General features: G+C 54.7%; 3 protein-coding genes across 7 annotated transcripts; 2 read left to right on the forward strand and 1 right to left on the reverse strand.

Annotated features, from left to right (window-relative positions):
- Positions 1 to 6,572: 6,572 nt before the first annotated feature.
- ODF3B (outer dense fiber of sperm tails 3B) lies at positions 6,573 to 8,577 on the forward strand. The gene is made up of 7 exons (XM_043881531.1): positions 6,573 to 6,684; positions 7,052 to 7,192; positions 7,282 to 7,485; positions 7,760 to 7,864; positions 7,950 to 8,071; positions 8,163 to 8,303; positions 8,446 to 8,577. Exons 1-7 carry the CDS (start codon positions 6,603 to 6,605, stop codon positions 8,560 to 8,562), a joined length of 912 nt encoding a protein of 303 aa, XP_043737466.1. The 5' UTR covers positions 6,573 to 6,602; the 3' UTR covers positions 8,563 to 8,577.
- Positions 8,578 to 12,598: 4,021 nt separating this feature from the next.
- Positions 12,599 to 14,306, forward strand: LOC122680308 (protein SCO2 homolog, mitochondrial). Of its 2 annotated transcripts, none has more exons than XM_043881532.1 (2): positions 12,599 to 12,737; positions 13,466 to 14,306. In XM_043881532.1, the coding sequence occupies exon 2, from the start codon at positions 13,479 to 13,481 to the stop codon at positions 14,277 to 14,279; it is 801 nt and encodes a 266-aa protein (XP_043737467.1). In that variant the 5' UTR covers positions 12,599 to 12,737; positions 13,466 to 13,478; the 3' UTR covers positions 14,280 to 14,306. The 2 variants fall into 2 exon arrangements, with proteins under 2 accessions (XP_043737467.1, XP_043737468.1); XM_043881533.1 differs by having other exon boundaries at positions 12,600 to 12,737; positions 13,469 to 14,306.
- Positions 14,307 to 14,437: 131 nt separating this feature from the next.
- Positions 14,438 to 24,541, reverse strand: NCAPH2 (non-SMC condensin II complex subunit H2). Of its 4 annotated transcripts, none has more exons than XM_043881528.1 (20): positions 24,305 to 24,539; positions 21,288 to 21,389; positions 19,013 to 19,068; positions 18,840 to 18,924; positions 18,697 to 18,765; positions 18,523 to 18,599; positions 18,316 to 18,449; positions 18,007 to 18,090; positions 17,497 to 17,636; positions 16,553 to 16,624; positions 16,295 to 16,361; positions 16,043 to 16,150; positions 15,918 to 15,971; positions 15,704 to 15,774; positions 15,532 to 15,625; positions 15,375 to 15,446; positions 15,233 to 15,288; positions 15,020 to 15,151; positions 14,788 to 14,937; positions 14,438 to 14,721 (listed from the first exon to the last, which is right to left on the reverse strand). In XM_043881528.1, exons 1-20 carry the CDS (start codon positions 24,410 to 24,412, stop codon positions 14,581 to 14,583), a joined length of 1,872 nt encoding a protein of 623 aa, XP_043737463.1. In that variant the 5' UTR covers positions 24,413 to 24,539; the 3' UTR covers positions 14,438 to 14,580. The 4 variants fall into 4 exon arrangements, with proteins under 4 accessions (XP_043737463.1, XP_043737464.1, XP_043737461.1 ...); XM_043881529.1 differs by having other exon boundaries at positions 15,375 to 15,443; positions 24,305 to 24,538; XM_043881526.1 differs by having other exon boundaries at positions 16,043 to 16,361; positions 24,305 to 24,541.
- Between the last annotated feature and the right edge of the window lie 32 nt (positions 24,542 to 24,573).

Below are 24,573 nucleotides of genomic sequence, written 5' to 3' on the forward strand. Positions count from 1 at the left end.
AACAAAGCTAGTGGAGGTGATTCCAACTGAGCTATTTCAAATCCTGAAAGATGATGCTGTGAAAGTGCTGCACTCAGTTCAGTACAGGTCAGTCACTCAGTCGTGTCCGGCTCTTTGCGATCCCATGAACCGCAGCACGCCAGGCCTCCCTCTCCATCACCAACTCCCGGAGTTTACTCAAACTCATGTCCATCGAGTCGGTGATGCCATCCAGCCATCTCATCCCCTGTCATCCCCTTCTCCTCCTGCCCCCAATCCCTCCCAGCATCAGGGTCTTTTCCAATGAGTCAACTCTTCGCATCAGGTGGCCAAAGTATTGGAGTTTCAGCTTCAGCATCAGTCCCTCCAATGAACACCCAGGACTGATCTCCTTTAGGATGGACTGGTTGGATCTCCTTGCAGTCCAAGGGACTCTCAAGAGTCTCCTCCAACACCACAGTTCAAAAGCCTCAATTCTTCGGCGCTCAGCTTTCTTTATAATCCAACTCTCACATCCATACATGACCACTGGAAAAACCATAGCCTTGACTAGGCGGACCTTTGTTGGCAAAATAATGTCTCTGCTTTTTGATATGCTGTCTAGGTTGGTTATAACCATCCTTCCAAGGAGCAAGCCTCTTTTAATTTCATTGCTGCAATCACCATCTGCAGTGATTCTGGAGCCCAGAAGAATAAAGTCAGCCACTAGTTTCCACTCTTTTCCCCATCTATCTGCCATGAAGTGATGGGACCAAATGCCATGACCTTCGTTTTTTGAATGTTTTGAGTTTTAAGCCAATTTTTTCACTCTCCTCTTTCACTTTCATCAAGAGGCTCTTCAGTTCTTCTTCACTTTCTGCCATAAGGGTGGTGTTATCTGCATATCTGAGGTTATTGATATTTCTCTCAGCAATCTTGATTTCAGCTTATGCTTCCTCCAGCCCAGCATTTCACATGATGTACTCAGCATAGAACTTAAGTAAGCAGGGTGACAATATATAGCCTTGTTGTACTCCTTTCCCAATTTGGAACCAGTCCATTGTTCCATGTCCAGTTCTAACTGTTGCTTCATGACCTGCATACAGATTTCTCAGGAGGCAGGTGAGGTGGTCTGGTATTCCCATCTCTTTCAGAATGTTCCACAGTTTGTTGTGATCCACACAGTCAAAGGCTTTGGCGTAGTCAATAAAGCAGAAATAGATGTTTTTCTGGAACTCTCCTGCTTTTTCTAAGATACAACGAATGTTGGCAATTTGATCTCTGGTTCCTCTGCCCTTTCTAAATCCAGCTCGAACATCTGGAAGTTCTCAGTTCACGTACTGTTGAAGCCTGGCTTGGAGAATTTTGAGCATTACTTTGCTGGCATGTGAGATGAGTGCAATTGTGCAGTAGTTTGAACATTCTTTGGCATTGCCTTTTCCTTTGGGATTGGAATGAAAACTGACCTTTTCCAGTCCTGTGGCCACTGCTGGGTTTTCCATATTTGCTGGCATATTGAGTGCAGCACTTTCACAGCATCATCTTTCAGGATTTGAAAGAGCTCAACTTGAATTCCATCACCTCCACTAGCTTTGTTTGTAGTAATGCTTCCTAAGGCCCACTTGACTTCTCATTCCAGGATGTCTGGCTCTAGGTGAGTGATCACACCATCGTGATTATCTGGGTCATGAAGATCTTTTTCGTGCAGTTCTTCTGTGTATTCTTGCCACCTCTTCTTAATATCTTCTGCTTCTGTTAGGTCCCTACCATTTCTGTCCTTTATTGAGCCCATCTCAATGAGGTGAGGACACAATTTAAGGACACAATTTAAACAGTGACAGACTTTATTTTGGGGGGCTCCAATATCACTGCAGATGGTGATTGCAGCCATGAAATTAAGACTCTTGCTCCTTGGAAGAATACCTATGACAAACCTAGACAGCATATTCAAAGTCAGAGATGTTACTTTGCTGAAAAAGGTCCATCTAGTCAAAGCTATGGTTTTTCCAGTAGTCAAGTATGGATGTGACAGTTGGACCATAAAGAAAGCTGAGCATCGAAGAATTGATGCTTTTGAACTGTGGTGTTGGAGAAGACTCTTGAGAGTTCCTTGGGCTGCAAGGAGATCCAACCAGTCCATCCTAAAGGAAATCAGTCCTCAATATTCATTAGAAGGACTGATGCAGAAGTTGAAGCTCCACTACTTTGGCCACCTAATGTGAAGACTGACTCATTAGAAAAGACCCTGATTCTGGGAAAGACTGAAGGCAGGAGGAGAAGGGGACATCAGAGGATGAAATGGTTGGATGTCATCACTGACTTGACAGACATGAGTTTGAGCAGGCTCTGGGGGTTGGTGATGGACAGGGAAGCCTGATGTGCTGCAGTCTCTGGGGTCAAAATGAGTCAGACATGACTGAGCAACTGAACTGAACTAATTGACTTCAATTAAAACACATACACACACAACAATGAAGTGTCACTTCACATTCACTGCCACTAAATCGCTTCAGTCCTGTCCAAGTCTTTGTGACCTATAGACTGTAATCCACCAGGCTCCCCTGTCCATGGGATTCTCCAGGCCAGAGTACTGGAGTGGGTTGCCATGCCCTCCTCCAGGAGATCTTCCCGACCCAGGGGTGGTACCTGAGTCTCCTATGTCTCCTGCACTGGCAGGTGGGTTCTTTCCCACTAGAGCCACCTGGGAAGCGATAAGCAGTACTATATCATATAAAACGGTGACAAATAAGAACTCACTATATCATATAAAACAGGCAACAAATAAGAACCCACTATACATATAAAACAGGTGACAAATAAGAACCCACTATATCATATAAAACAGGTGACAAATAACCCACTATACATATAAACAGGTGACAAATAAGAACCCACTATACATATAAACAGGTGACAAATAAGAACCCACTATATCATATAAAACAGGTGACAAATAAGAACCCACTATATAGCACAGGGAACTCTGCTCCGCACTCTGCAGTGGCCCATATGGGAAAGGGTCTTAGAAAGAATGGATGCGTGCATTTGTATAGCAGGTTCACTCTGCTGTATGCCTGAAACTAACACATTGTAAATTATACCCCAGTGAAATTTAAACAAATAAAAAAGACAACATACTGAATGGGAGAAAATATCTGCAAATAACATCACCAAGTGAGTGAAAGTCGCTCAGTCGCGTCAGACTCTTTGTGACCCCCTGGCCTCTACAGTCCATGGAGTTCTCCAGGCCGGAATAGCAGAGGGGTAGCCTTTCCCTTCTCCAGGTTTCTTCCCAACCCAGGGATTGAACCCAGGTCTCCTGTATTGCAGGCAGATTCTTTACCACCTGAGCCATAAGGGAAGTCCATATAACCAATAAGGAATTCATATCCAAAATATATAAACAGCTTGTACAATATCAAAAAAATTTTTAAATGGGCAGGAAAATATTGAATATCTATGCCGTACACCTGAAGCTACTATAATACTGTAAATCAACTATACTTCAATTTTTTTAAAAAAGAAAAGAAAAAATAAGGAAAAACATGCAAAAGACCTGAAGAAACATTTTTCAAAAAAGATACACAGATGGCCAGCAGAAACCTGAAAAGACACTCAACATCATACATCATTGGGGAAATGCAAATCAGATCCACAATATTACCTCACACCTGTCAGAATGATTTATCAAAAAGACAAGAAATAATAAAAGAGTTGGCAAGAATGTGGAGAAAAAGGAGCGCTTGTGCACTGTTGGAGGAATGTAAGCTGGTGTGGCCAGGATGGGAAACAGTACCATTTCCTCAAGAAATTAAAAATAGAACATATGATGTAGAAATTACACTTGGGAGTATCTTTCTGAAGGAAACAAAATAATTTATTTTAAAAATTTTAAACTGAAGTATTATAGAAAAATTCAGTGTGTCTCTGTGCAGGCTACACTTGTGTCCTCTCATTTTTTTATTTGAGAGTTTAACGGTTTTTGTCAGCAGTCCCATTTCATCAGCCTCAAGAAACTGGCCTTCCTCAGCTTCTCAAGAATATTAAACAGAAACCCTGCAGCTTTTAAAAACAGAAACCTCACAGCTCCTCTTAGTTTTCTATCTCACTGATTTTGGATTTTTGTTTAGGTTAACAGTTTATTAAATACACTATATTTGTATTTTATTCTGTAACTTTTTAAATCATTAATCATTCACACATGGACTTAGTAAAAATGTACTTTATAGAAAACCATCTGCAAAACTAAAATAAAAATTAAAAAGCACATTTTGCCCATGTTACATAAACTGCTCAAAATGTTAGAAATTACTTTATTTAAGGTGATCATGAAACATAAGATGGCTTGATTTCATTAAATATGACAGCAGACCATGACTTCAGGAGTATTAATGTTAAAATGTGGATGCAAAAATGTCTATTAACTAAATTGTTTCATAGTGTTTGAGAAACAGGACAAAAGAAAGTGCTATTATTCCTTTACAGACAGGCACTTCTGTAAATCCATTTTCTATACACTTTCTCTCCCACTCATAGAATTAGTTGTGCAAACTGATGAGACAAAAAATAATCCCTTAAAATTTTTTTTAAAAACCTAGATCCTATTTACAAAACATGCAAAGGGAGAATTTTAAGTAGGTGTTATGGCAGAACTGGTTAAAGGTATAAATACAGTCAAGAGACAGAATATACCTTTACTTCTGCAAATACAAGTCGTTCTCCCCTCCTTTCTGAGAGAAATACATCTTCAAGGTGTGGGCTGTAAATCAACATACAATGCAAAGACAAAAACAAAGACGTTTACAAATTCTCCATATTTCCAGCTCTTGAGACAGTATTTTTTGAGAGTTGAGGTCACCTTGAGTAGCAAAACCAGAGCCAGCTCTTAAGCAGCCAGAATACTACAGTAATTGGATACATGACCATTTCTCTTTTAGCAGGCCTTTGTTCTCCTCTTCCGGAAGTTGTAGATCTATTTAGTTTATGCCATCTTACTGAAGCTGTATCTACAAGAGTTATATCATCCAAAGTTCCTCTAGTTGTTCTATCTATATTTGAAATGCCACACCTGACCTTGTCAAGATGTGGATCACAAGTGGCAGCAGCAGACCCACCACGCAACACAGTATGGAGTCAGTTCTGACCAGCTGTCAATTTCGGCCAACAGCATTTTCTTTTGTGGGCTTCCTGGGTGGTGCTAGTGGTAAAGAACCTGCCTGCCAATGCAGGAGATGTTTAAGAGATGTGGGTTCGATCCCTGGGTCAGAAAGATCTCTTGGAGAAGGGCATGGCAACCCACTCCAGTCTTGCCTGGAGAATCCCATGGACAGAGGAGCCTGGTGGGCTACAGTTCATAGGTTCACAAAGAGTCAGACACCACTGAAGTCACTTATCACGCACACATCACATTTTCTCTCATAAAGCGATCTCTTTTTAGCTTACCAACTGCACAGATTTCTGAGGGTTTGGAGGAGGTCTTTCTAAATTCAGAAAATATAGCTGTCTTTCACTTGGCGTAAGCACAGGAGGTGGTGTTTTTAGTGCCAGAGGCTTAAAGGGAGATGACTGTATAAGGTGATGGTTTGTTGGTCTTGACTGGAATGTCTTTCTGCCTCAGCAGTTCTCTCTGGAACCTGCATAATCACAGCAGCATTTGAAACTCCTTGGAATCCTTGTTCTAGGTCAGCTCTTGGTGGTGCTCACTTTCACTTTTCCCTCATTGACCAACACCTTCAACTAACTTCTGCCACCTCTGCGGAGGGAGAAGGGCAAACGCCCACTCACTGAATGTGCATCAACCACTGCCTGCATTTTGGCATTAACTGCTCCTGTGCTACATATTAAATCCTTAATGTGCTTCAATATGCACGTGCTGGACTTCGAGCCACTTTCATCCCCCTGGGCCTGCTGGAGGGTCCCCAGCAAGGGCCACAGCCCTCTGGCTCCCTCGGCACTCCTGGCTGCTAGCTTTCAAAGAGAATTTGTTAATTTCTAAATATTTAACCTTTTTTTTTTTTTTAATATTTAACCATTTTTCTTAAGACATTTATACTGTTTGCTTAGAATTGTTTTGAATTGTGATCAAATCATGTGTCCTATCATATCTATTTATTCACCTTGTATGGGCTTTTTTTTTAAATTGAAGTATAGTTGATTTACAATGTGCCAATCTCTGCTTTATAGCAAAGTGACTCAATTACACACATATATTCTTTTTTTTTTTTTCTTTACATTCCATTATGGTTTAACACAGGATATTGAATATGGCTCCGTGGGCTATCTAGAAGGACCTTGTGCTTATCCATCCTATATATAATAGTTTATATCTACTAATTGTATTGGGCTTTTTTGTGGCCCAGTACATGATTGCTTTTGCATTCCACGTGTTTAAATACAGGCAAAGTTCTCGCTACACATAGCAATTAAATTAAGCTTGATTTCTTCATTCACGCACTTGTTTCTTGTCTGCAGACTTATTTCCGGGATGGGAGGACTGAAGCCTGGGGAAGGGTTGTGGACCGAGCTCTGGTCCCTGGCCCAGCCTGCAGGACGCCTGCGCTGCCATGGACTCCAAGGAGGAGAGGCTGGGGGCGGGGCCAGGTGGGGCGGTCAGTCCGGTTGCCAGGAGGCGCGACCCGGACACAATGGGGTCTGGGAGTTGCGCCCTGCAGCGGTGGGGATCCAGACACCCCACCTTGCCTTCCCAGCCAGGAGACACAGGAACAGGTCAGTGCATCCACTTTGGACCCCCCTCGGGTAGCAGGTCCCCCCCTCCCCCCATTATCCTCCCCCAATGTTCCTAAAATATCTCAGTTCTCCGGAACCCCTGGGAATTCCACTCTCGCAGTGCAGCGTCCAAAGTTGGTGCACACACATACACCCCTGCTAAACTCATTTTGGGGCTGGGGGATGGGAGATGGCCTCGAAGCTGTCCTTGCCCCGCGCCACTCTGGAGTCAGGAAAGCTGCCGTTTGTTTCTCCGCACCTGGGATAAGCGCTCCCCCGTCCCGGAGTCGGGCCCATCTGGAGGGAACCGGGAGTGTGTCCTCGGAGCCCGGGCGGAGGGGCCGGGGCCGCCACCTTTTGTCCGCAGGTGTTGACGGCCGCAAGCGCTCCCACCGCGCCATGGGCTCGGACGTCTGGGTCGGCCCGTGGCGGCCGCACCGGCCCCGCGGCCCCATCGGAGCCCTCTACAGCGGTCCGGGGCCCAAGTACAAGCTACCACCCAGCACCGGTACCAGCGGCGGGCCGGGGGCGGGGAGCTGGCGGGGGCTGCCCGGCAGGGGAGCGGCCGGCCCCTGGTGATGCTGGGGCGCCCGGCAGGCTACATCCTGCACGACCCTTCGCGGCCCCGCGCCCCGGCCTTCACCTTCGGCGCGCGCCTCCCGACACAGCAGACATCGTGCGGCCCCGGGCCTGGCCACCTGGTGCCCGCTCGCATGACCGTGCGCGGTCTCGACAGCGCCCCCGCGTACTCCATCTTCGGCCGCCCGCGGCACGCACCGCCCTTCCTCACTCCCGGACCCGGTCAGGAACCTGGGGCCCTGGCCTCCCGAACGCCTAGCTGCCTCCCCTCGGGAGCCGCCCCCCCCCCCCCCCAACCGAGTCCCCCTTGGGCACACTAACATTCCAAATTCAGCCCCGCCCCCCGCCCGCTCCCGCCCCGGACCTCAAAACAGCTCCAAGCCTCACTGGGCTTTGACAAATCGTGGCTCGGATTCCCCCTAATCCCTGGACTCCGGCGCGGGTCCCGACTAGGTCCCCAACCCAGTTCTGGCCCACGCCCCGGTCCTTCCCGCAGGCAGGTACTTCCCGGAGCGAGCCGGGAATGCAGCGTACCCCAGCGCGCCTCGGCACACCATCGCTCCCCGAAACTGGGGCCTCCGCCTGGAGTCGCAAACCCCAGGTGAGCCCAAGAAGGCCCACCCTGCACGGGCAGCGTTGAGGACAACGGCTAGTCCGCAAAGACCCACCCTCGCTGGCCCCCGCAGGCCCCGGGACCTACACTATGCCCTCACTCCTGGGCCCGCGCGTAGTCGGCAAAGTGTCGGCGCCGACTTACTCCATCTACGGCCGCAGCGCGGTGGGCAGCTTCTGCGAGGACCTCAGCAAGGTGGGGGGCGATGCCCGCACGGCGCGGCGAGGGGTCGGCGGTCGGCAGGCCTGGAAGCTGGACACAGCTCTCCTGCCCCCACCCCACGCAGACCCCGGGGCCCTGCGCCTACCACGTGGTGAACCCTGGGGTCTACAAGCCCCGGGCCCCCCAGTTCTCGATGCTGGCGCGGACTTCGCTCTCCCAAGGCAACACCCAGAATCCCGGCCCTGCAGCCTACAACGTGGACCAGGTGGTCTGCAGTTCAGGGTCAAGGGTCGGAGGCGGGGTAAAGGGGCCCGGGTCGGGATAGAGAGTCAGAGTGGCGAGCTTGGGGGCCGGGAGCCCAAGGCCTGCTGACAGCACTAGGCCAGCGACGTCTCCTGGGTCCGCAGCACCGGAAGCCTCGCGGCTGGACCTTCGGGATCCGGCACTCGGACTACCTGGCCCCGATGATGACCAACGCGGACGATGACCCGCTGGGCGGGCGCTGCCCCGCAGATGTTTCTTAAAGCCTCTGGAACCAACAGCTTGTCGGCCTCTCTGCGCTCGCGGCGGCTGGCGGGCGGGCGGGCGGAGTCCAGGCTCTCGCAGGCCCTCGCGATTGGTCAGGACAGAAGTGCGCCAGTCCTCCCGCCCCCCCCCCCCGAGGCGGCGATTGGCCCAGAGCCCCGCTTGTCGGGGGCCCCGCCCCTCCGCGGCTCAGGCGCAGTGAGCAGTCCCAAGGCTCTTACCCGCTGCAAGACCAGGCAGAACCGACTGGGCTCCGAAAAGAACGGGCGAGGGCCACGGAACAGGACAGGTTCTGCCCAGGGTCAGGTAGTGAGGCTGAGGCCAGGGGTTCAGCTGAAAAGGGAACGGAAAATAAACTGTCCCGGTTCCTACTGCTGGGGTCCCAAGCCTGGGAGATGGAGGGAGAGGCGTACCCAACTCGGACACGGCACACGAGACTGAGGCAGACACAGGAGAGAAAGGGGACCCGGGTCAGGACACGTGCACTTGGCGTCAGCGACACGGACGCAGGGCGGCGACAGGTACCAGGTGTGTGTCGCAGCCCAGAGTAGTAGCAGCCCCAGTGACCCCAGGCCCCCTGACCCCATCTGCCCCTCCCGCGCCTGCTGACCAGTCCCGAGGAGGGAGCCAGAGTCCAAGCAGCTGCCGGGGCTGATCCACCTGAAGCAAGAAGACATAAAGGGCTTCTCATGTGCTGTCCTGGACTGGGCACGCAGGGCGCACAAATCCGTGTGTGGGGAGGGGTGGCCACTCCTTGACACAGAGGTCACGCCCAGAAATTTCCTGCCCCCAGGGACGCTGCAGCGCCCCACCACTGTCACTGACACGGAGGATAACCCATTGCTGTAGGAACACCCCTCTGTGCTGCTCACACCACCTTACTACCCATGCCTAGGGGCCATGCTCTTGGCCATCTGATAGAGATTGTGGTGCTGACCCCGGCTCTGGCCAAGTCTGGGCAGCAGCTGGCATGACCAGAAGCCTGGTGCCAACAGCCTGGGGACAACTGCGGCAGAGTCCTGGCACTTGCCCTGGCTGGCTGTGGCTGCAAGGCTGACAGAAACTTCCCTCTCCAGGCCAGAGCCTCTGCCCTCAAAGAGGCGACCCACCACCAGCAGCTCCTGACCTAAGCCTGGCCCAGACAGAGCCCTCAAAGGCAGGACCCAGGCGTCTCACTCCCCAGGACAGAGACTGACTCTTCCTTCACGTCAGCCCCCAATAACACGACCAAGTTATTCGGCTTCTTCTTCAGTTCCCCAGACAGGACTCCCAAGAGAAGAGTTGGGTACTCCTCTCCCTCCACCCCCTAGACTTGTGACCCTAGCAATAGGCACGAGGACAGTTTATTTTCCGTTCCCTCTTCAGCTGGACACCCACTACACTGCTCAGTTCAGCTTCAGTTCAGTCACTCAGTCGTGTCCAACTCTGTAACCCCATGGACTGCAGCATGACAGGCTTCCCCGTCCATCACCAAGTCCCAAAGCCTACTCAAACTCATGTCTATCGAGTTGGTGATGCCATCCAACCATTTCATCCTCTGTTGTCCCCTTCTCCTCTCACCTTCAATCTTTCCCGGCATCAGGGTCTTTTCCAATGAGTCAGTTCTTCGCATCAGGTGGCCAAAGTATTGGAGCTTCAGCTTCATCAGTCCTTCCAATGAATATTCAGGACTGATTTCCTTTAGGATTGACTGCTCTGATCCCCTAGCTGTCTAAGGGACTCTCAAAAGTCGTCTCCAACACCACAGCTCAAAAACATCAATTCTTCAGTGCTCAGCTTTCTTTATAGTCTAACTCTCACGTCTATACATAATTACTGGAAAAACCAGTAAATGCTTAACTCCAGCTGAGGCCTAACCAGGGATGGTGAGGAGAAATATGGGGGTGCGGAGGTGACTTTGCAGGTGTACTCAGCATCCTTGCCCAGCCTGTATACGTTAGCAACAGATGTGATAATGGGGTACATGAGGGTACCTTGGATAAACTAGAGTCTATTCATGAATTCATTGTTACCCAGAAACCAGAGCAGGTACAGGCAGGATACTAATTGGTCATTGATCTCGGTTATTGATGGAAAACACAGGCCAGAATCTCTGATGGATCACTAGGGAGGATACTGATCAGTTATTCATGGGTCATTGGACTTTGGTCAAGACCATCAATGGAAATTTGATAGAAGTCACTAATAGGGACTTGGTCTAAATAACCGATGGGCCTCTGATCCGTCATTACTGGGCTATAGAATGTTGATCCATATATTTGATGGGCCACTAGTGAGAACTTATCAAAATCAGTCCTGTCATTGGTCATGACTTTGGACATCTGTCAAGGTTGCTGATGAGTCCTTGGTCAGGGTCAGTGATGGGGTCACTGATCAGAGGCAACTGAGAGTCACCGGGAGTCCTATTGCAGGGGAGGTTGGCCAGATACAAGGGTTGCAGGAATGAGTGGGCTGCTGGTACTGCTGGTCAGGAAGCTGGTTCCTGCAGATGGATTCCTGGAGGAAGCAAGAGATGTGACAGCCACCATCAACAGCCTGCCATTCATCACTGATGACCTAACCAGGGTTTGCCTCCTGCGTATTAAAGACTCCTGAGCTATGAACACACAACCACAGGTGATCTGACCCAAAGCCAGCATCAGTGTCCCACATCACAGGATGCCTGACCACCCACTCAAGAGAGTGACTTGACTGATGCACCTGTCATCCCATCTTATAGGGCACTTGACCTTCCATGTTCAGGGTCCCTGATCCCTCATGACTGATCCGAGCGTCAGCCTCCCCCACATCTCCCAGGAAGCTCCAGGATCTCCATCACCTGCAGACCCCTTAACCGCCCACACATAGCCCCCATCCTCAGTAAGAAGGCAGTGGACAGCCCGTCTGCAAAGATGGCAGGCAGGAAGTACAGAGAAGCCGCAGTCCCTAGCCAGGCACAGGCCCTGGAGCCTATGTAGCCTCTCCATAGAGGTCCCCGTGTGGCTGTGGCCTCTCTGTTGGCACGGATCTATTTATGTAGCCCCAACCCTCTTCTCTAACTCGGTAGCCTGACCCTCAGTATCTCAGCAGCCCAGTCTGACCCTGCCGCGGCCAAGATCCAGCCTCCCCGCTCCATTCCCACGCGGCAACCTTTATTCGAGCAAGACCGACCTGTTCCCGGGTCTGGGGAAACTCTCAGGGCCCTCCCGCCGAACCAGCTCTTCCTGACCCCCACCGCTGAGGTCAGTCACCGCCGCTCCAGGTGTCTCCCGCTCCCTCCCAAGGCTTCTGTAACTCCCTCTCCAGGGGAACCGGCAACCGAGGGCACATCAGGGGCTGCAATTTGAAGACACGCGAGTGCGGGGCGGGTCCACGCCGAACCGAGTCTCGGCAGGTTGGCGCGGGGCCGCCGCTCTGACCGCTACGGACAGCCCGCCGTAGGCAGCAGCCTGGAGTGAGGAAACGGGGCTGCTCCTGGACGGCCTGGGGGTCACCGCGCTCCGGGAGGGGAAGAAGAGAGGTGCCCCCGTCCCGGCTCAGCCCTACACCCGGAGACCCCATCCCTCCCAGGCCCAGCTGCTCACGGCCCTCTGCCCCCGCGCCCGCTGGACGCAGCAACGGAGCCCGAGAGGCTTGCAGCCTTGCGCGCCGAGGTATGCCAGCCTAGCGAGCGGGGGCGGAGACCACACCCGGCGACAGGAAACCACATCCGGCGACTGGGGGCGTCGCCGAGCAAACTCGGCGACGGCGGAAGGGCAGGACCGCGGAGGAAGCCCCGCCTCCTATACGTACCTTCCGGCGGACCTCCGCCTTTGGCGCAGGCGCACACGGCCGTCTGCGCGAGCGCGGCATCGTTGACGCATGCGCGCTGACGTCGAGCTGGGCGGGTGGCCCGCGGTGCCGCCCAGGTAGCATCTCGAGACTTGCCGCCCCGACCCTGGGGCGCTGGGGGAGCACCTGCGAGGCGCATTCCGGGAGGCTTCTGTGAAAGGGGCTTCCGGAGGAGAAGGGCTGGGAACGTCTGGGTTTGCAGGCTCACCTTGTGCACAACATGGTGCACGTTTTGTCAGGGAGGAAGGTGGTGTGAACAGGCTAAGGGACGTGTCCAAGGTCGTGCAGCCTAGGAACCGTCGGACGGGCAGAGGCCGGACGTTTAGGAGTCTTCGAGAGGGTCCCCCCAGGAGCGCCTGAACAGGTGAGGGGGGGGCGGTTCTAATACCTCCACCTGGCAAACCTCCAGAGGTCTCTGAGAAAGGCACGGAGGTCACCGAAGCCGCGGCAGGACGAGTCCAGAGCTGCCGTCGAGTACCTGGCTGTGAAGAGGGGGCTCGAAGCAAGTAGAAACCTTTTTTTCCGGGCCGACTGCCGGCTGGAAGTGTACGTGCGAGAGGCTGGCGGGGGCTGGGGGCCAGGCGGAGCGCTGCAGGCTGCGGCGTGCGTGGCGCAAGGTTTCCGCGGGGCCAGGGGCTAGAGCACTGTGGCGGGAGTGGCCTCAGGAGAAGGGCCAGAGGAGGCGATCTTAGGAGGGTGAAGCCAGAAATTCACCCACCTCCTCTCAAGAAATGGATGTTTATTGCACACAGATAAATATGCCCAGGAATCCGGCTGAGGCGTGTGCATGGAATGCTTTCAGATGGAATGCTTTCAGATGCAGGCGACTACTGAGCTGTTAAGAGCTGCTAGGGCCGGGGGGATGGGATAGACTGAGGCTCTCAGGCTAAAGAACAAGAGGGACAAGCAGTGAAAGCTTGACGATGCCTAAACTGGAGTTTGAGGTTTCAGAGGTAAGGCAGTTGAGCCCAGGTGAGTGGTAGGTGAGCAGCTGCTGACAGAGCCTGGGTAGGGCTGGTCCTTCAGGTGGAGTCAGGGATCTCTTGAATGATGGGGGCACTTCTGACTCCTGACACTCTTGCTCCTTCCCAGAAGCATCGGGTCCATGCTGCTGCTGGCTCGGGCACCCAAAGCTTGGCACAGGCTCTTTCAGCTCAAGCCTCTGGCCCTCCCCGGGACCCCAGGAGGCAAGGCCCAGCATGTGAGATACCAGCTCTTCTCAACGCCAAGCCCTGCAGAGACAGGCAGGCAGGGCCAACCCCAGGGTCCTGGCCTGCGAACCAGGTTGCTCGTCACAGCCTTGATTGGGGCTGGACTGGGTGGGGCCTGGCTGGCCGTGAGGGCCGAGAAGGAGCGGTGGCAGCAGCACCAGCGGACAGAGGCCCTGCGGCAGGCTGCTGTGGGCCAGGGCGACTTCAGCCTACTGGACCACCGGGGCCAAGTGCGCTGCAAAGCTGACTTCCGGGGCCAGTGGGTGCTGCTGTACTTCGGCTTCACTCACTGCCCTGACATCTGCCCCGACGAGCTGGAGAAGCTGGTGCGGGTGGTGCGGCAGCTGGAGGCGGAGCCCGGCCTGCCCCCTGTGCAGCCCCTCTTCATCACCGTGGACCCCGAGCGGGACACCGTGGCTGCCATGGCCCGCTATGTGCAGGACTTCCACCCAAGGCTGCTGGGCCTGACTGGCTCCGAGGAGCAGATCGCCCAGGTGAGCCGTAGCTACCGCGTGTACTACAGTGCCGGCCCCAAGGACGAAGACCAGGACTACATCGTGGACCACTCCGTCGCCATCTACCTGCTCAGCCCCGACGGCCTCTTCACGGACTACTACAGCAGGGCCAGGTCGGCCGAGCAGATCTCAGACAGCGTGCGGCGCCACATGGCTGCCTTCCGCAGCGTCCTGTGCTAAGCCGGGTCATTAAAAGGCTGTGATGGAGCCGTGTGCGCGGGAGATCTGTACCAGCAGCCCCCTGAGGCCATGGCGGGAAGGGGGCTGGGGGCCTGGTTGCTTCCTGGGGTGCAGGGGACAGACAGCCCTCTCCCCTACACACAACGGTTCTGTAAAGGTTTTTGTTTTTTAAGGGACTGGTGGGATGGCAACACTTTATTAGGCTGGGCCAGCCAGGAAGGCAAGCAAACTGAGCAGACGCACACCCGGTATCCGTGGGGGACGGGCTCCAGGGCCCCACCCTGGCCGCAGTGCTCCCCACTCAGGGCTGCACTGTGGAGGGGGCAGCGTAGGTCTGGAAGCGCTTGTGGGCCCTCTGGTGTGTGAGCAGCCTCAGGGACATGGTGTCCACAGCCGCCTCCAGCCCCGGCTGCTGGGTGATCTCCACTGTGTAGTCATTGGCCTGTAGGGCACAAAGTGTCAGCAGAGGCCCGGGACCACGTCCCTCCCAGACTCCCAGGCTACTCACCAGCTGCAGGGAGGCCAGCATGGAGCGACACACTTCGAAGGCAGGCTGGCCTGCCACCAGCTTTGCGAAGGGGCACCACTGGTTGAGCTGGCTGAACCGGGAGACCACCTGGTCCCCGTAGGTGTGGATGTCGAAGGGCACGTGCTCCTCCTGCAGGGGGAGGGGCCGGTCCCGGGCTGGCTCACGGCAGGCCACAGGGGCCGCCACCCTCCGCCGGGCCACCCGCCCTCACCTGCTCCTGGAGCAGGGTCTGGATGGCGTCCGCCCAGCCCCTGATCTGCTGCTTCAGCTCTGTCTCCTGGACGAGCTCCCGCCTCGAGGTGGTGACGAAGAGCTCCTGCCTCGAGGTGGTGACGAAGAGCTCCTGGGGGAGGACCAGGGGCCACCAGCTGGGTGCAGGGCCTGCCCCCGCCCCGCCCAGCCCCCCACTCTGCCCCGGGCCTACCACATTCTTCTGGACCAGCTCCTCATAGCGCAGGGATGCTGGCATGGCTTCCGCTTCTGCAAAAGTGCGGCCGTGAGCCTCACTCTCTCCTTCCTCCCATCTTCGGGGGCCCCTCAGGCCTGCAGCCCACTCCCAGACCTACCCATGTCTGCATCTTCCCCGGGCTCTGCCCCCTCAGGTTCTGCGTACTCCTCGGGCTCTAGGAAGTCATCTGCTGAGAAGGGAGCACCCAGGCAAAAGGCCAGTTAGGCTGCGGCGGGCACTGAACCCTACCCCAGCCTGCCCCCGGAGACCCCCACCTGCGGCTCCCAGGTCTTCCACCGAGTCCTCCAGGCGGTCCTCCTCCACGGGACACAGCCCCTGCTCGGGCCTTGGCAGCCATCGCTCAGCCGCCTGTGCAGATAGAGCCCCTCAGAGGCACTGCTGTCTCCCACCAGGCCCCACAGGGTCCCCAGAGTGGCCGGTACTTGCCTCCCTCCTCTGCATCTTCCGGAGCGTCTCCAGCTGCTCCTTCACATGCTTCCAGTACAGAACCTCCATGTCTGCGCACACAAGCCTCATGAGGGGGCTCCCTCATCCTGCCCCGGCCCACCCGAGTCCACTCGGCCTCTGGCCTCCCCAGGCTGAGGAGGGCAGTGCAGTGTGGGGTTAGCCTCCCTCAAAGAGCCCCAGGCCCCAGGCTCACCTGCGAAGGAAGGGCCCTTTCGCCGGGACCTCCTGCTGTCAGCGTGGTCGGCATCTGCAAGAAGACAGGGTCAGCAGGAGCCAAGCTGAGGCCCACAGCCACACCCGGCCCCGGGCCCCACGCACAGGCAGCCAGGTACCACTGGTGAAAGTCCTGCAGCTTGACAGCACCCTTCCTCTTACGCTTCTGTCCTGGCGCCTCCTCCACGCGGGGGGGCACAGAGTAGGGCCTACCTGGGGGCAGACAGGCAGTCCCGGAGCACAACCACAGCCCAGGGCCGTCTACGTGCCCACAGGCCCTGGAGCCCCAACCTCCACTCCAGCCAGGTGAGCCCAGCCCCCACCCCTGGTGCCCAGGGGCCATACCCTCTGCGTTACCTTTCCTGAAGGGCTTAGAATCCGGGGAGTCGAAGGGGTCCAGGCCCTGCCAGGGGTCTGGGGTGTCCTGAGCACAGAGCACAAGCAGACACAGGAGAGTGGAGGACGCGCACCCTCCCCCAGTGCGGACACACGGGGAGGGGGGTGCCCTGGAGCTGCAGCAGGGAGGCCCAGCGCTGGGGGAAGGAAGAGTGCTCAAGAGACACACTGCCGAGGGCGCAAACCCCATGCCGGGCTCCGGGCCTGCCCACCCCTCACCTTCAGCCGGGATGTGGGCTCCGGGGCCTCCTTCCGCTCCCGGAGTGTACACCTCCTGGGTTGGGCAGCACTCTGCAAAGGAACACCAGGGATTTCCCTCTCCTCCTCCACCCAGGATTCCAGGCCCCCCAGCAGCTCTGCTCTGGGGCCAGACACGGGGAACCCTGCAGAAACCCCCTGGGGACAGAAAGTTAAACGACCAAAAAGTGAAAAGCTAATCAAAACTTTAGGAGAAGATAGAAACTAATACACTAGTGGCCACGAAATACTTCTTCAAAGAGAAAAACAGACGGTAAAGAATCTGCCTGCAATGCGGGAGACCTGAGTTCCATCCCTAGGTTGGGAAGATCCCCTGGAGGAGGGCATGGCAACCCACTCCAGTATCCTTGCCTGGAGAATCCCATGGATGGAGGAGCCTGGTGGGCTACAGTCCATGGGGTCACAGAGAGTCAGACATGACTGAGCAATTAAGCACAGCAAAAACAGCCAACCAAACCTGACAGATGTTAATATTTTTCCCTCTATGTCAAGGCTTTTCCTTACAAATAAAAGGATTTCTTAGCTCTACACCGGAGTACAGAGCTGGACCTTAGGGGTAACGGAGGCAGGCCTGTCCACTCTTGCCAGCCTGGCCTCAAGAGTCAGCTCTGGAGACCAGCACCATTCTGGGTGGTACCCTGGGCAGCACAGCCTCTGACCCCTGGACACCAGTCCACCCCCGAGAAGCAGCAGCGGCTCTGTCCAGACAGGGAGCCGTGAAAGCTGCTGCCGGAAAGGGCAGCGTGTGGGGCCAGGGCCGGCTGGGGGACACACCCGCCGCCCTGGTGCACAAGGACCAGAGAGCAGGCAGCCCGGGCGTCGCCTGCCCCACACGGGCGCGCTGTCCCCGCCGGGGCTTGCCTGGCCAAGGGCGGGGGCTCGGCAGGCCTCCCTGGGGGTCCCACCTGCTCGGGGCTCCTGGGCTCCAGGGGCTCCATCGGGACCTCAGGTGCGGAGGCCTCAGGGGGCTCCGCCACCCCTTCTGCATCCTCTTCGTCTTCTCCCATGCCCCCACCTCTGGGCGCCAGGCCTTCTGGAGAGGAGCCTGGCAGGGACACGAGACCAGTCAGCCCCAGGAGCCTGAAGGCCTCGGGATGAGGGGCCGTACCTGACTCAGCTTCCCTTGTGGGAAGCAGACAGGGCACAATACACGCGCGTTATACTGCTGTTTTGTTTGGTTCCTCTTATTTTTTAGTAATTTTCCTCTTTAAATGCTGCCACCTCTGTCTGCTCAGAGAGCAGGGTGGTCCAGGGGCAGCCACTGAACCAAGACAGCACAGCTGGCCAAGGTGGGCCCTGGGCACAGAGGCCTGCCCCCTGAGCCTCAGGCTGGAGCGGTGGACAGGCTGGGGTGCTGAGCGCAGAGCCCCCTCCCCAGCCTCCCCTGCAGGCCCACCTGGGTGCTCGCTTCTCACCTGGCTCCCGGGAGATGCTGAGCGCCGGGCCGGGACTCCCGCACACAGAGACTTCCATTGGCTGCTCCTCAGCCCTTCCAGGCTCTGGAAGAGACGAGGGATCAAACACGGTCAGCCCTGCTCCCCCTATAAGGTCCCTCCCAGGTCCCACATGGCCAGAACCAGGCAGGGAGAACACAGCCCAGGCACAGGACTTGGACCTTCTGCAGCTGAGCCAGCTGCAGGCAGAGGCCCCGTCCTACAAGCAGGTCCAGACGGTGGGCGCAGGTGCCCGAGCGGAGCCCGCCTCGCCCCCGACCGAGTTCTCACCCTTTGGGTTCCGCGGCTGCAGGGCCTCCATGAGGGACACACCCACCGGCTCCAACAGGAACGTGCCTCTGGGGTGCGGTGTGCACGTGTTCACCCTGAAATCCTTCCGGCTGGCCAGGACCTCCCCCTGACAGCTGGCAAAACACGGGTGCTGCAGAGACCCTTCCCCAGCACACCTCCCTCCACCCAGCAGGCGCAGGCCCGCACCTGTACAGGGGGTTACTGTTCTTCTCCGTCTCATCCGGGGCGACCAGGGCGTTGGGCAGGAGAGGGATGAGGGTCCCCTGCACAGAGGCCAAGAACGGGTGAACCGTGGGAACCCACGGGCCACGACATCACCCTCCACAGCCCCATCAGCTAAACGCAGGAGGGGGCACTCACACTGAGGACCTGGTCACCCCTGAGATCCACATTAGCACAGGAGTCAGAGAGGTCATCCAACGCCAGGAACTGTGGGGAGACAGAGGGCTCAGGGGTGGCCTGGCTAGCACAGTGGGCACCGCCAGGCACCCAGGAAGCCTCACCTTCTGCTCCGCCTCCTTGGGGGCCCTGGAGCTGGCATCCCTAACGGTCCCGTCTTCCGGCTTGGAGGACAGCTGCTTGGCCTGCCTGAGAGAACCAGCGCACGGGCACCGCAGGTGAGGGGCTGCCCAGGCTGCACATACAGCGGACACACGGGCACCCCTTGCGTACTCACTTCTTGCCAGAGATGAAGTCGAGAGCCTGGTAGACCAGGGAGTACAGGTATTCCACCTGGCAACCAGAGCCGGCAGTGAGGAAGAGAAAGGAGGGGCTCCCAGAACCTTCCGCACTATTCGTCCAAGTACCAAGATGCCAGGGCATTCTCTCCAAATTCCTGCCCATTTGGCTGCCAAAATCACAGCTGCAATCCAACCGCCAAGCCTCCCCAGCGTTACCGAACAGCCGGAGCCCCTCCTGCGCCCTCACTCCACATCGCCGCAGCTGTGGCCACCTCAACCCTGCAGCCCGGACCCACAGCCACGTCTGACTTCACAGGGCTCAACAACCAGCCCCCACCTGCGGGAGCGCCTTGGGTCTCTGCCAGCCCATTGACAGTCCAGCCATAGCCTGTGGGACCCCACTGCTTGGGGTGAGTGTTGGGATTTTCCAGATTCTGACCACAAAGCAGCCATCAGTAGGCTGCATACACGCACCGCCTAGGCCACTCCCTCTGGGTGACAGCACCCAAGAGGACAGTGTGCCGGAGGGCACGGATCCCACTCACCAGAAACAGACCACAGGAGCTTTCCTAAGTGTCTGTCACACAGGACTGTGCTTCATTCTCTGTCTCTGTCCTACTCAGGATCAATGCCGGTGCTATTCTCACAGTAAACGAGATACACTGAGATTCAGAGAATCAGAGTAATAACCCCACCAGCGATGGGTCAAGGACCCACACCAGGGATGCAGAAATCCAGAAGCCACGAGCTGCATGTGACACTATCAGTTTAAATCTAATTAAAAGTTAACAAAAGGCCAGACTCCTCAGTCACGCATGCCACATTTCAAGGGCCCAGGAGTTGCACGTATTAGATCATAGAACATTTCCATCAGCTCAGAAAGACTGGTGAGACAGTGCTGACTACAGCCTATCCTCCCCTCACACCTTCTAGACTTCAGGTTAACATTTCATTATACCTGCTAAAAGCACACATCTGCCCATCTATGTATGTGACCATAGGTGCACCTTATGTTTGTGCTTCCAAAGTTAATTGCCGATATTCCTTCTGAGGACAAATGCAGGACAAAGAATCCGATTTCATGGGATCATCTAAGACAAAAACCATGAATTCTCAAACCGTCTTCATAACTGACAGAGCCCGAGGTGCGGCCTTGTGTCAGTTAACCTGCAAGGTGGTGGCCCCCTCCTCTGTCCGGAGGGGTTCCCGGTACGGAGCTCCTCAACACATTCCTGAACTCTTCCTTCTGTGCACCTTTTGTTCCCCACCCCCACCCCCAAACCGCCAATTGAGTGGATCAGTGCTGTGGTCCCCTTTTCCCTGCTCCTCCACTAGAGGATGGACGGGGTAGCACTGCTGGAGGAAAATCTCCAACATGCGCACGGGTGCCCTGGCAAATAGCGGGGTGCGTTTAACCTCCACTGTACTACCAGTGCTTTCAAACTGGTCTTTACTTTGCATTTCCCTCAGCAGCGCTGATCTTTAGCCACACCTCACTCTCCGAGTTTCTTATACAATAGCTGGTTCAGTAGCTGACTCACATGCTCCATGTGAAAGCTGGGGCCTTAGGTGTGGACGCTGCAAACCCCTGGGACCCCCTTCTCGGCAGTGCCCTGAGAGTTGTCTTTTCTCTGCTTCACGGCAAGCCTGTCAGCCATGCTCCCGACCGCTCCTGACCTACTTCTCCTGCTGCTGTTTCATCCATATTCCTCTCCCAGCTCCCCTTTCCCCACCCCCACCCATGGTTTTCAATACCGTCTGTCACTGAGGATAGTTCAAAAATCCAGATACCTACCTCCCTCCCCCAATCCACCACCACCCGGAGATGCTAATTTAGTCAGTTTGGGTGAGGCCCAGGCACTGGTAATTGTTTGGACTGTAGCGTGGGTTGAGAGTCACTGATTTAGTTACTGACAATCATTTTTTTTGGGGGGGTGCGGGGCATGTGGCATGGCATGCAGGATCTTAGTTCCCCACTCAGGGAGCAAACCCAGGCCCCTGGAGGCACGGGGTCCTAACCGCTGGACCACCAGGGCATTCCCAACCCTACAATTTAAAACCCATTCTGTTCTTCCATGTTAAAAGGGGCAAGGGAAAAATAATAATAATAAAAAAAATAAAAATAAAAGGGGCAAGGACTTGGAGGAGGAGGTGGTAGGTGCTGCTGAGGCAACTCTGAGACAGGGCTGAGCCTGCCACCTGCCCCAGCGAGACAGCAGACCTTGGTCCCACAAGACACTGCAGTACAAGACCACAGTCAGGCGGGCCCACCTTCTTACTGTAGACACAAGCGGAGCCCTGGATCAACAGCGCTGCCTCAATGAAGTTCATTGTGGTTTTGCCTTTGTCAAAAGAAATGCAGATCTGGTCCAGCTGAAAGACACAATGAGGGACAGTGGGAAGTCTACGCACCCTCCTCACCCTCCTCCTGGCAGCCCACCCAACCCACCCCACCCCCCACCCAGGGCCAGTGGCCCAAGGTGCCTGTTACCACAAGCAGCCCTTCTGAACAGCTCTGGCTCTGCCTGGGGCTTGCCAGCTGTCCATTTTTTTGGAGGGGAAAGACAGGTGTTTGTGATTTCCCCTACTTCCTATAACCTCTAAGACCTAGTGTTTTGGAAGACGCAGGCCCCTAGGGTGCATCACCCACAGACGGCCAGAACTACACACCAGCTCCTCTACAGAGGAGCTTGCACTGTGCCCACCCTAGTCGGGGCCAGCTCAGCCAGACTCCAGCAGGAAGACCCCACCCCAGGAGAAGGATGGGGGACCCTCAAGGGTGGGGAAGAGAGAGGCAAAATGCTGGGGTCTCAATCCTTCGAGCAGAAAACTCAGGAAATGCTTCCAAGTACATCATCCTCTTTCCTCTGCAACTCCTGACCCGCAGCCTCTCCTAAGCCCCAGTTCCCGCCACCCCTTAAATCTGTGTCCACCAACTACATGCCAACAATCCCCAAACCCATCTAAACCAGCTCTCTCTAAGGTAAGAATGATCTGGCAGCTGTGTGGAAAATGAAAGGAGAAAGACAAAACTAGAGGCAGAGAAATGAGGAACGTCAGGGGACAGAAAAGGTTTGGAGGAGCAGACATACGAAGCAGGAGAGCAGCAGACCAAACAAGGAGGTTCACTAGGCACCCCAAGCACCCCGCTCAACACAGCTCCGGCTAGCACAGCTCTCAGGAGACTGCGTGTTCAAGCAGAGGTCAGTTGTCAGATCAAGTGTCCATTTAACATTTATTCTGCACCAACTGTGTGCCAGGCATTCTATTAAGCAAAAGGGAGAGAGAATGAAGATAGTCCCTGCCCATGCAGGATTTACACTCTAGTGTGGAAAGACCATAAACAAGTTAGAGACCAGCTGAAGATGAACATTCTAAAATACAGAAGGTACTATAACAGAGAGAACTATTTTAGACATGGCAGTCAGCTGATATTTAAACTGAGGGGTACAGGACGAGAAAGAATCAGTCATAAAAATAACTGGGCAAAAAAACCCTCGCTATTGAGTACAGAAAACATAAATGTGTGTGTGTCTGTCTGTGTGTGAAGTGCAGCCAGGAATGAGCTTGGGTGTTGCAGACTGATTGGTTCAAGAACAGGTGGAAAAGAGCCTAAGACAAGGCTAAAACAGGGAGCAGAGCCAGATTTAGAGAAGAAAGCGTGACTTCTGTCCTGGGAGCCTACGGGAAGCCACTGAGGGTTATTAGGCAGGGCAGTGCTGCAGCCTGATTTTAATTTTTAAGTGTCGCACTTGCTGCTGGGTGGAGCATGAATTGGATGGAGCCAAAAATAAGAGTAGGGAGTCCAAGAATGAAAGTTTTAACATGAATGGGAGCCAGACTGTGGCCTGGATCAGAGAAAATGGAAAATAGATGAACTGAAGTGAAGTTCTGGAGACATTAACTGATAGAAACCATGGGCAAACTGGTGTGCAGTGGCAGATTTCCCTAGCGCTGAGGTTTCACTTTAAGAAACATTGGTGCCATATACCAAGATCAGAAAGGCTGAGCTTTGAGCAGGAAAATAAAGAGCTCTCCTTTAAATTGATGATCAACTCCAAAGAAATGGTGTTTTTAAACTGTGGTGTTGGAGAAGACTGTTGAGAGTCCCTTGGACTGCAAGGAGATCAAACCAGTCAACCCTAAAGACAATCCTTCCTGAATACTCATTGGAAGGACTGATGCTGAAGCTGAAGCTCCAATACTTTGGCTATCTGATTCATACAGCCGATTCATTAGAAAAGACCGACCCCTCCCCAGGAGGAGAAGGGGATGACAGAGGATGAGATGGTTGGATGGCAGCACCGACTCAATGGACATGAATTTGAGCAAGCTCTGGGAGATGGTAAAGGATAGGGGTGCCTGGCATGCTGCAGTCCATGGAGTCACAAAGAGTCAGAAACAAATAAGCGACTGAACAACAACAACAACTCCTTTAACTCTACTAAACCTGCGATGCTTGTGTGACATCTATCTAAGTGAGAATTTCAAGATTAAGAAGCTGGATACACAAACCAGACTCAGAGAAAAGGCCTGGAATATAAATACAAACCGAGAGAGGGGAGAGTAAATAAATAAACCCAGCAATTGTCCTCATACAAGTGGTACTTAAAATCATGGAAATAAATGAAGTGGTTTAGGGGAAATGTGTAAAAGGATGGCTCAGGCCACGCCCTGAGGAGTTCAACACTGAGACTAGACAGGAGACAAAACCTGTTTCAAAAAAGAGGATGCCGTCAACTCATCAAATGCTGCTGAGTTGAATAAGATGACTCTTCTGGTGACCCTTGGATGTGGTAGGAAGGAGGTCGTTATTGATCAACACAAGAGCAGGCCAAGCGGGTTGAGCAGTGAAAGTGAAGTACAGAAATGGAGCAGACAGCTCTTTAAGGAGGTCTAGACATGCTATCAGATATGGGGAAGGGGTTAAATGCTGATGGTGGAGCACTGGCTTGAAAGTCTAACATAAGATCTCCCTCCTGCATCGTGACCCAGACCTCTCACACAGCCACACATGCACACAAATTCTATTCTACTCTATTACAGAAAAATGCTGGTCGCTACTCACTAGATCGATTTCAAGGCTCATTAACAGAAAGCGATCTCTAAGGACAGCTCCAGGCTAACCAAGTAAGGGATGATTTCGAGGGCCAAGAGATGGAACTGGGGAAAAGGGAACGAGCCTGCGGATGAGTGCAGTCAGAGCGCCAGACGGAGGCGGCACACGCCCCAGAGGCGGCAGAGCCCCGCAGCCCCCGCCCTGCGCCACTCCCCCGGGCCGCCCTCACCTCCTCAAGATATTCGCCCAGCTGGGCCGCCACGTCCACCTCCCAGTTCCTGGTGAGGTCGCGGATGGGCAGCAGGAGGTGGGCGAAGCGCGCCTCCACGTCCTCCATGTTCGGGAGGAGCCGGATCGGCCCGGGGACCGCAGCGCCGGCTTCCAGAGGGGCCGGTGCGCTCAGCCCGCCACTACTTCTGGCGCCATTTTGCTGTTCCCGCCCAGGAAGATACGTAGCGCGCAGCGACGCGCGCACAACTTGACGCAGAGCGGCAGCCT

The sequence above is a fragment of the Cervus elaphus genome, chromosome 22 (assembly GCF_910594005.1).
Source record: "Cervus elaphus chromosome 22, mCerEla1.1, whole genome shotgun sequence".
Taxonomy (NCBI): domain Eukaryota; kingdom Metazoa; phylum Chordata; class Mammalia; order Artiodactyla; family Cervidae; genus Cervus; species Cervus elaphus.

Bases quoted from the DNA above. Each gene is read 5' to 3' on its own strand.
- ODF3B (XM_043881531.1), top strand. From the start codon at position 6,603: ATGGGGTCTGGGAGTTGCGCCCTGCAGCGGTGGGGATCCAGACACCCC. The intron at 7,865-7,949 runs GTGAGCCCAAGA...TGGCCCCCGCAG, and splicing joins CCTGGAGTCGCAAACCCCAG to GCCCCGGGACCTACACTATG. The intron at 8,072-8,162 runs GTGGGGGGCGAT...CACCCCACGCAG, and splicing joins TCTGCGAGGACCTCAGCAAG to ACCCCGGGGCCCTGCGCCTA.
- NCAPH2 (XM_043881526.1), bottom strand. From the start codon at position 24,412: ATGGAGGACGTGGAGGCGCGCTTCGCCCACCTCCTGCTGCCCATCCGC. The intron at 16,625-17,496 runs GTGGGACCCCCA...GTTCCTTTGCAG, and splicing joins AGCCCAGGAGCCCCGAGCAG to AGTGCTGCCCAACCCAGGAG. The intron at 15,152-15,232 runs GTAGGCCCGGGG...GTCCTCCCCCAG, and splicing joins AGCTGGTCCAGAAGAATGTG to GAGCTCTTCGTCACCACCTC.
- LOC122680308 (XM_043881532.1), top strand. From the start codon at position 13,479: ATGCTGCTGCTGGCTCGGGCACCCAAAGCTTGGCACAGGCTCTTTCAG.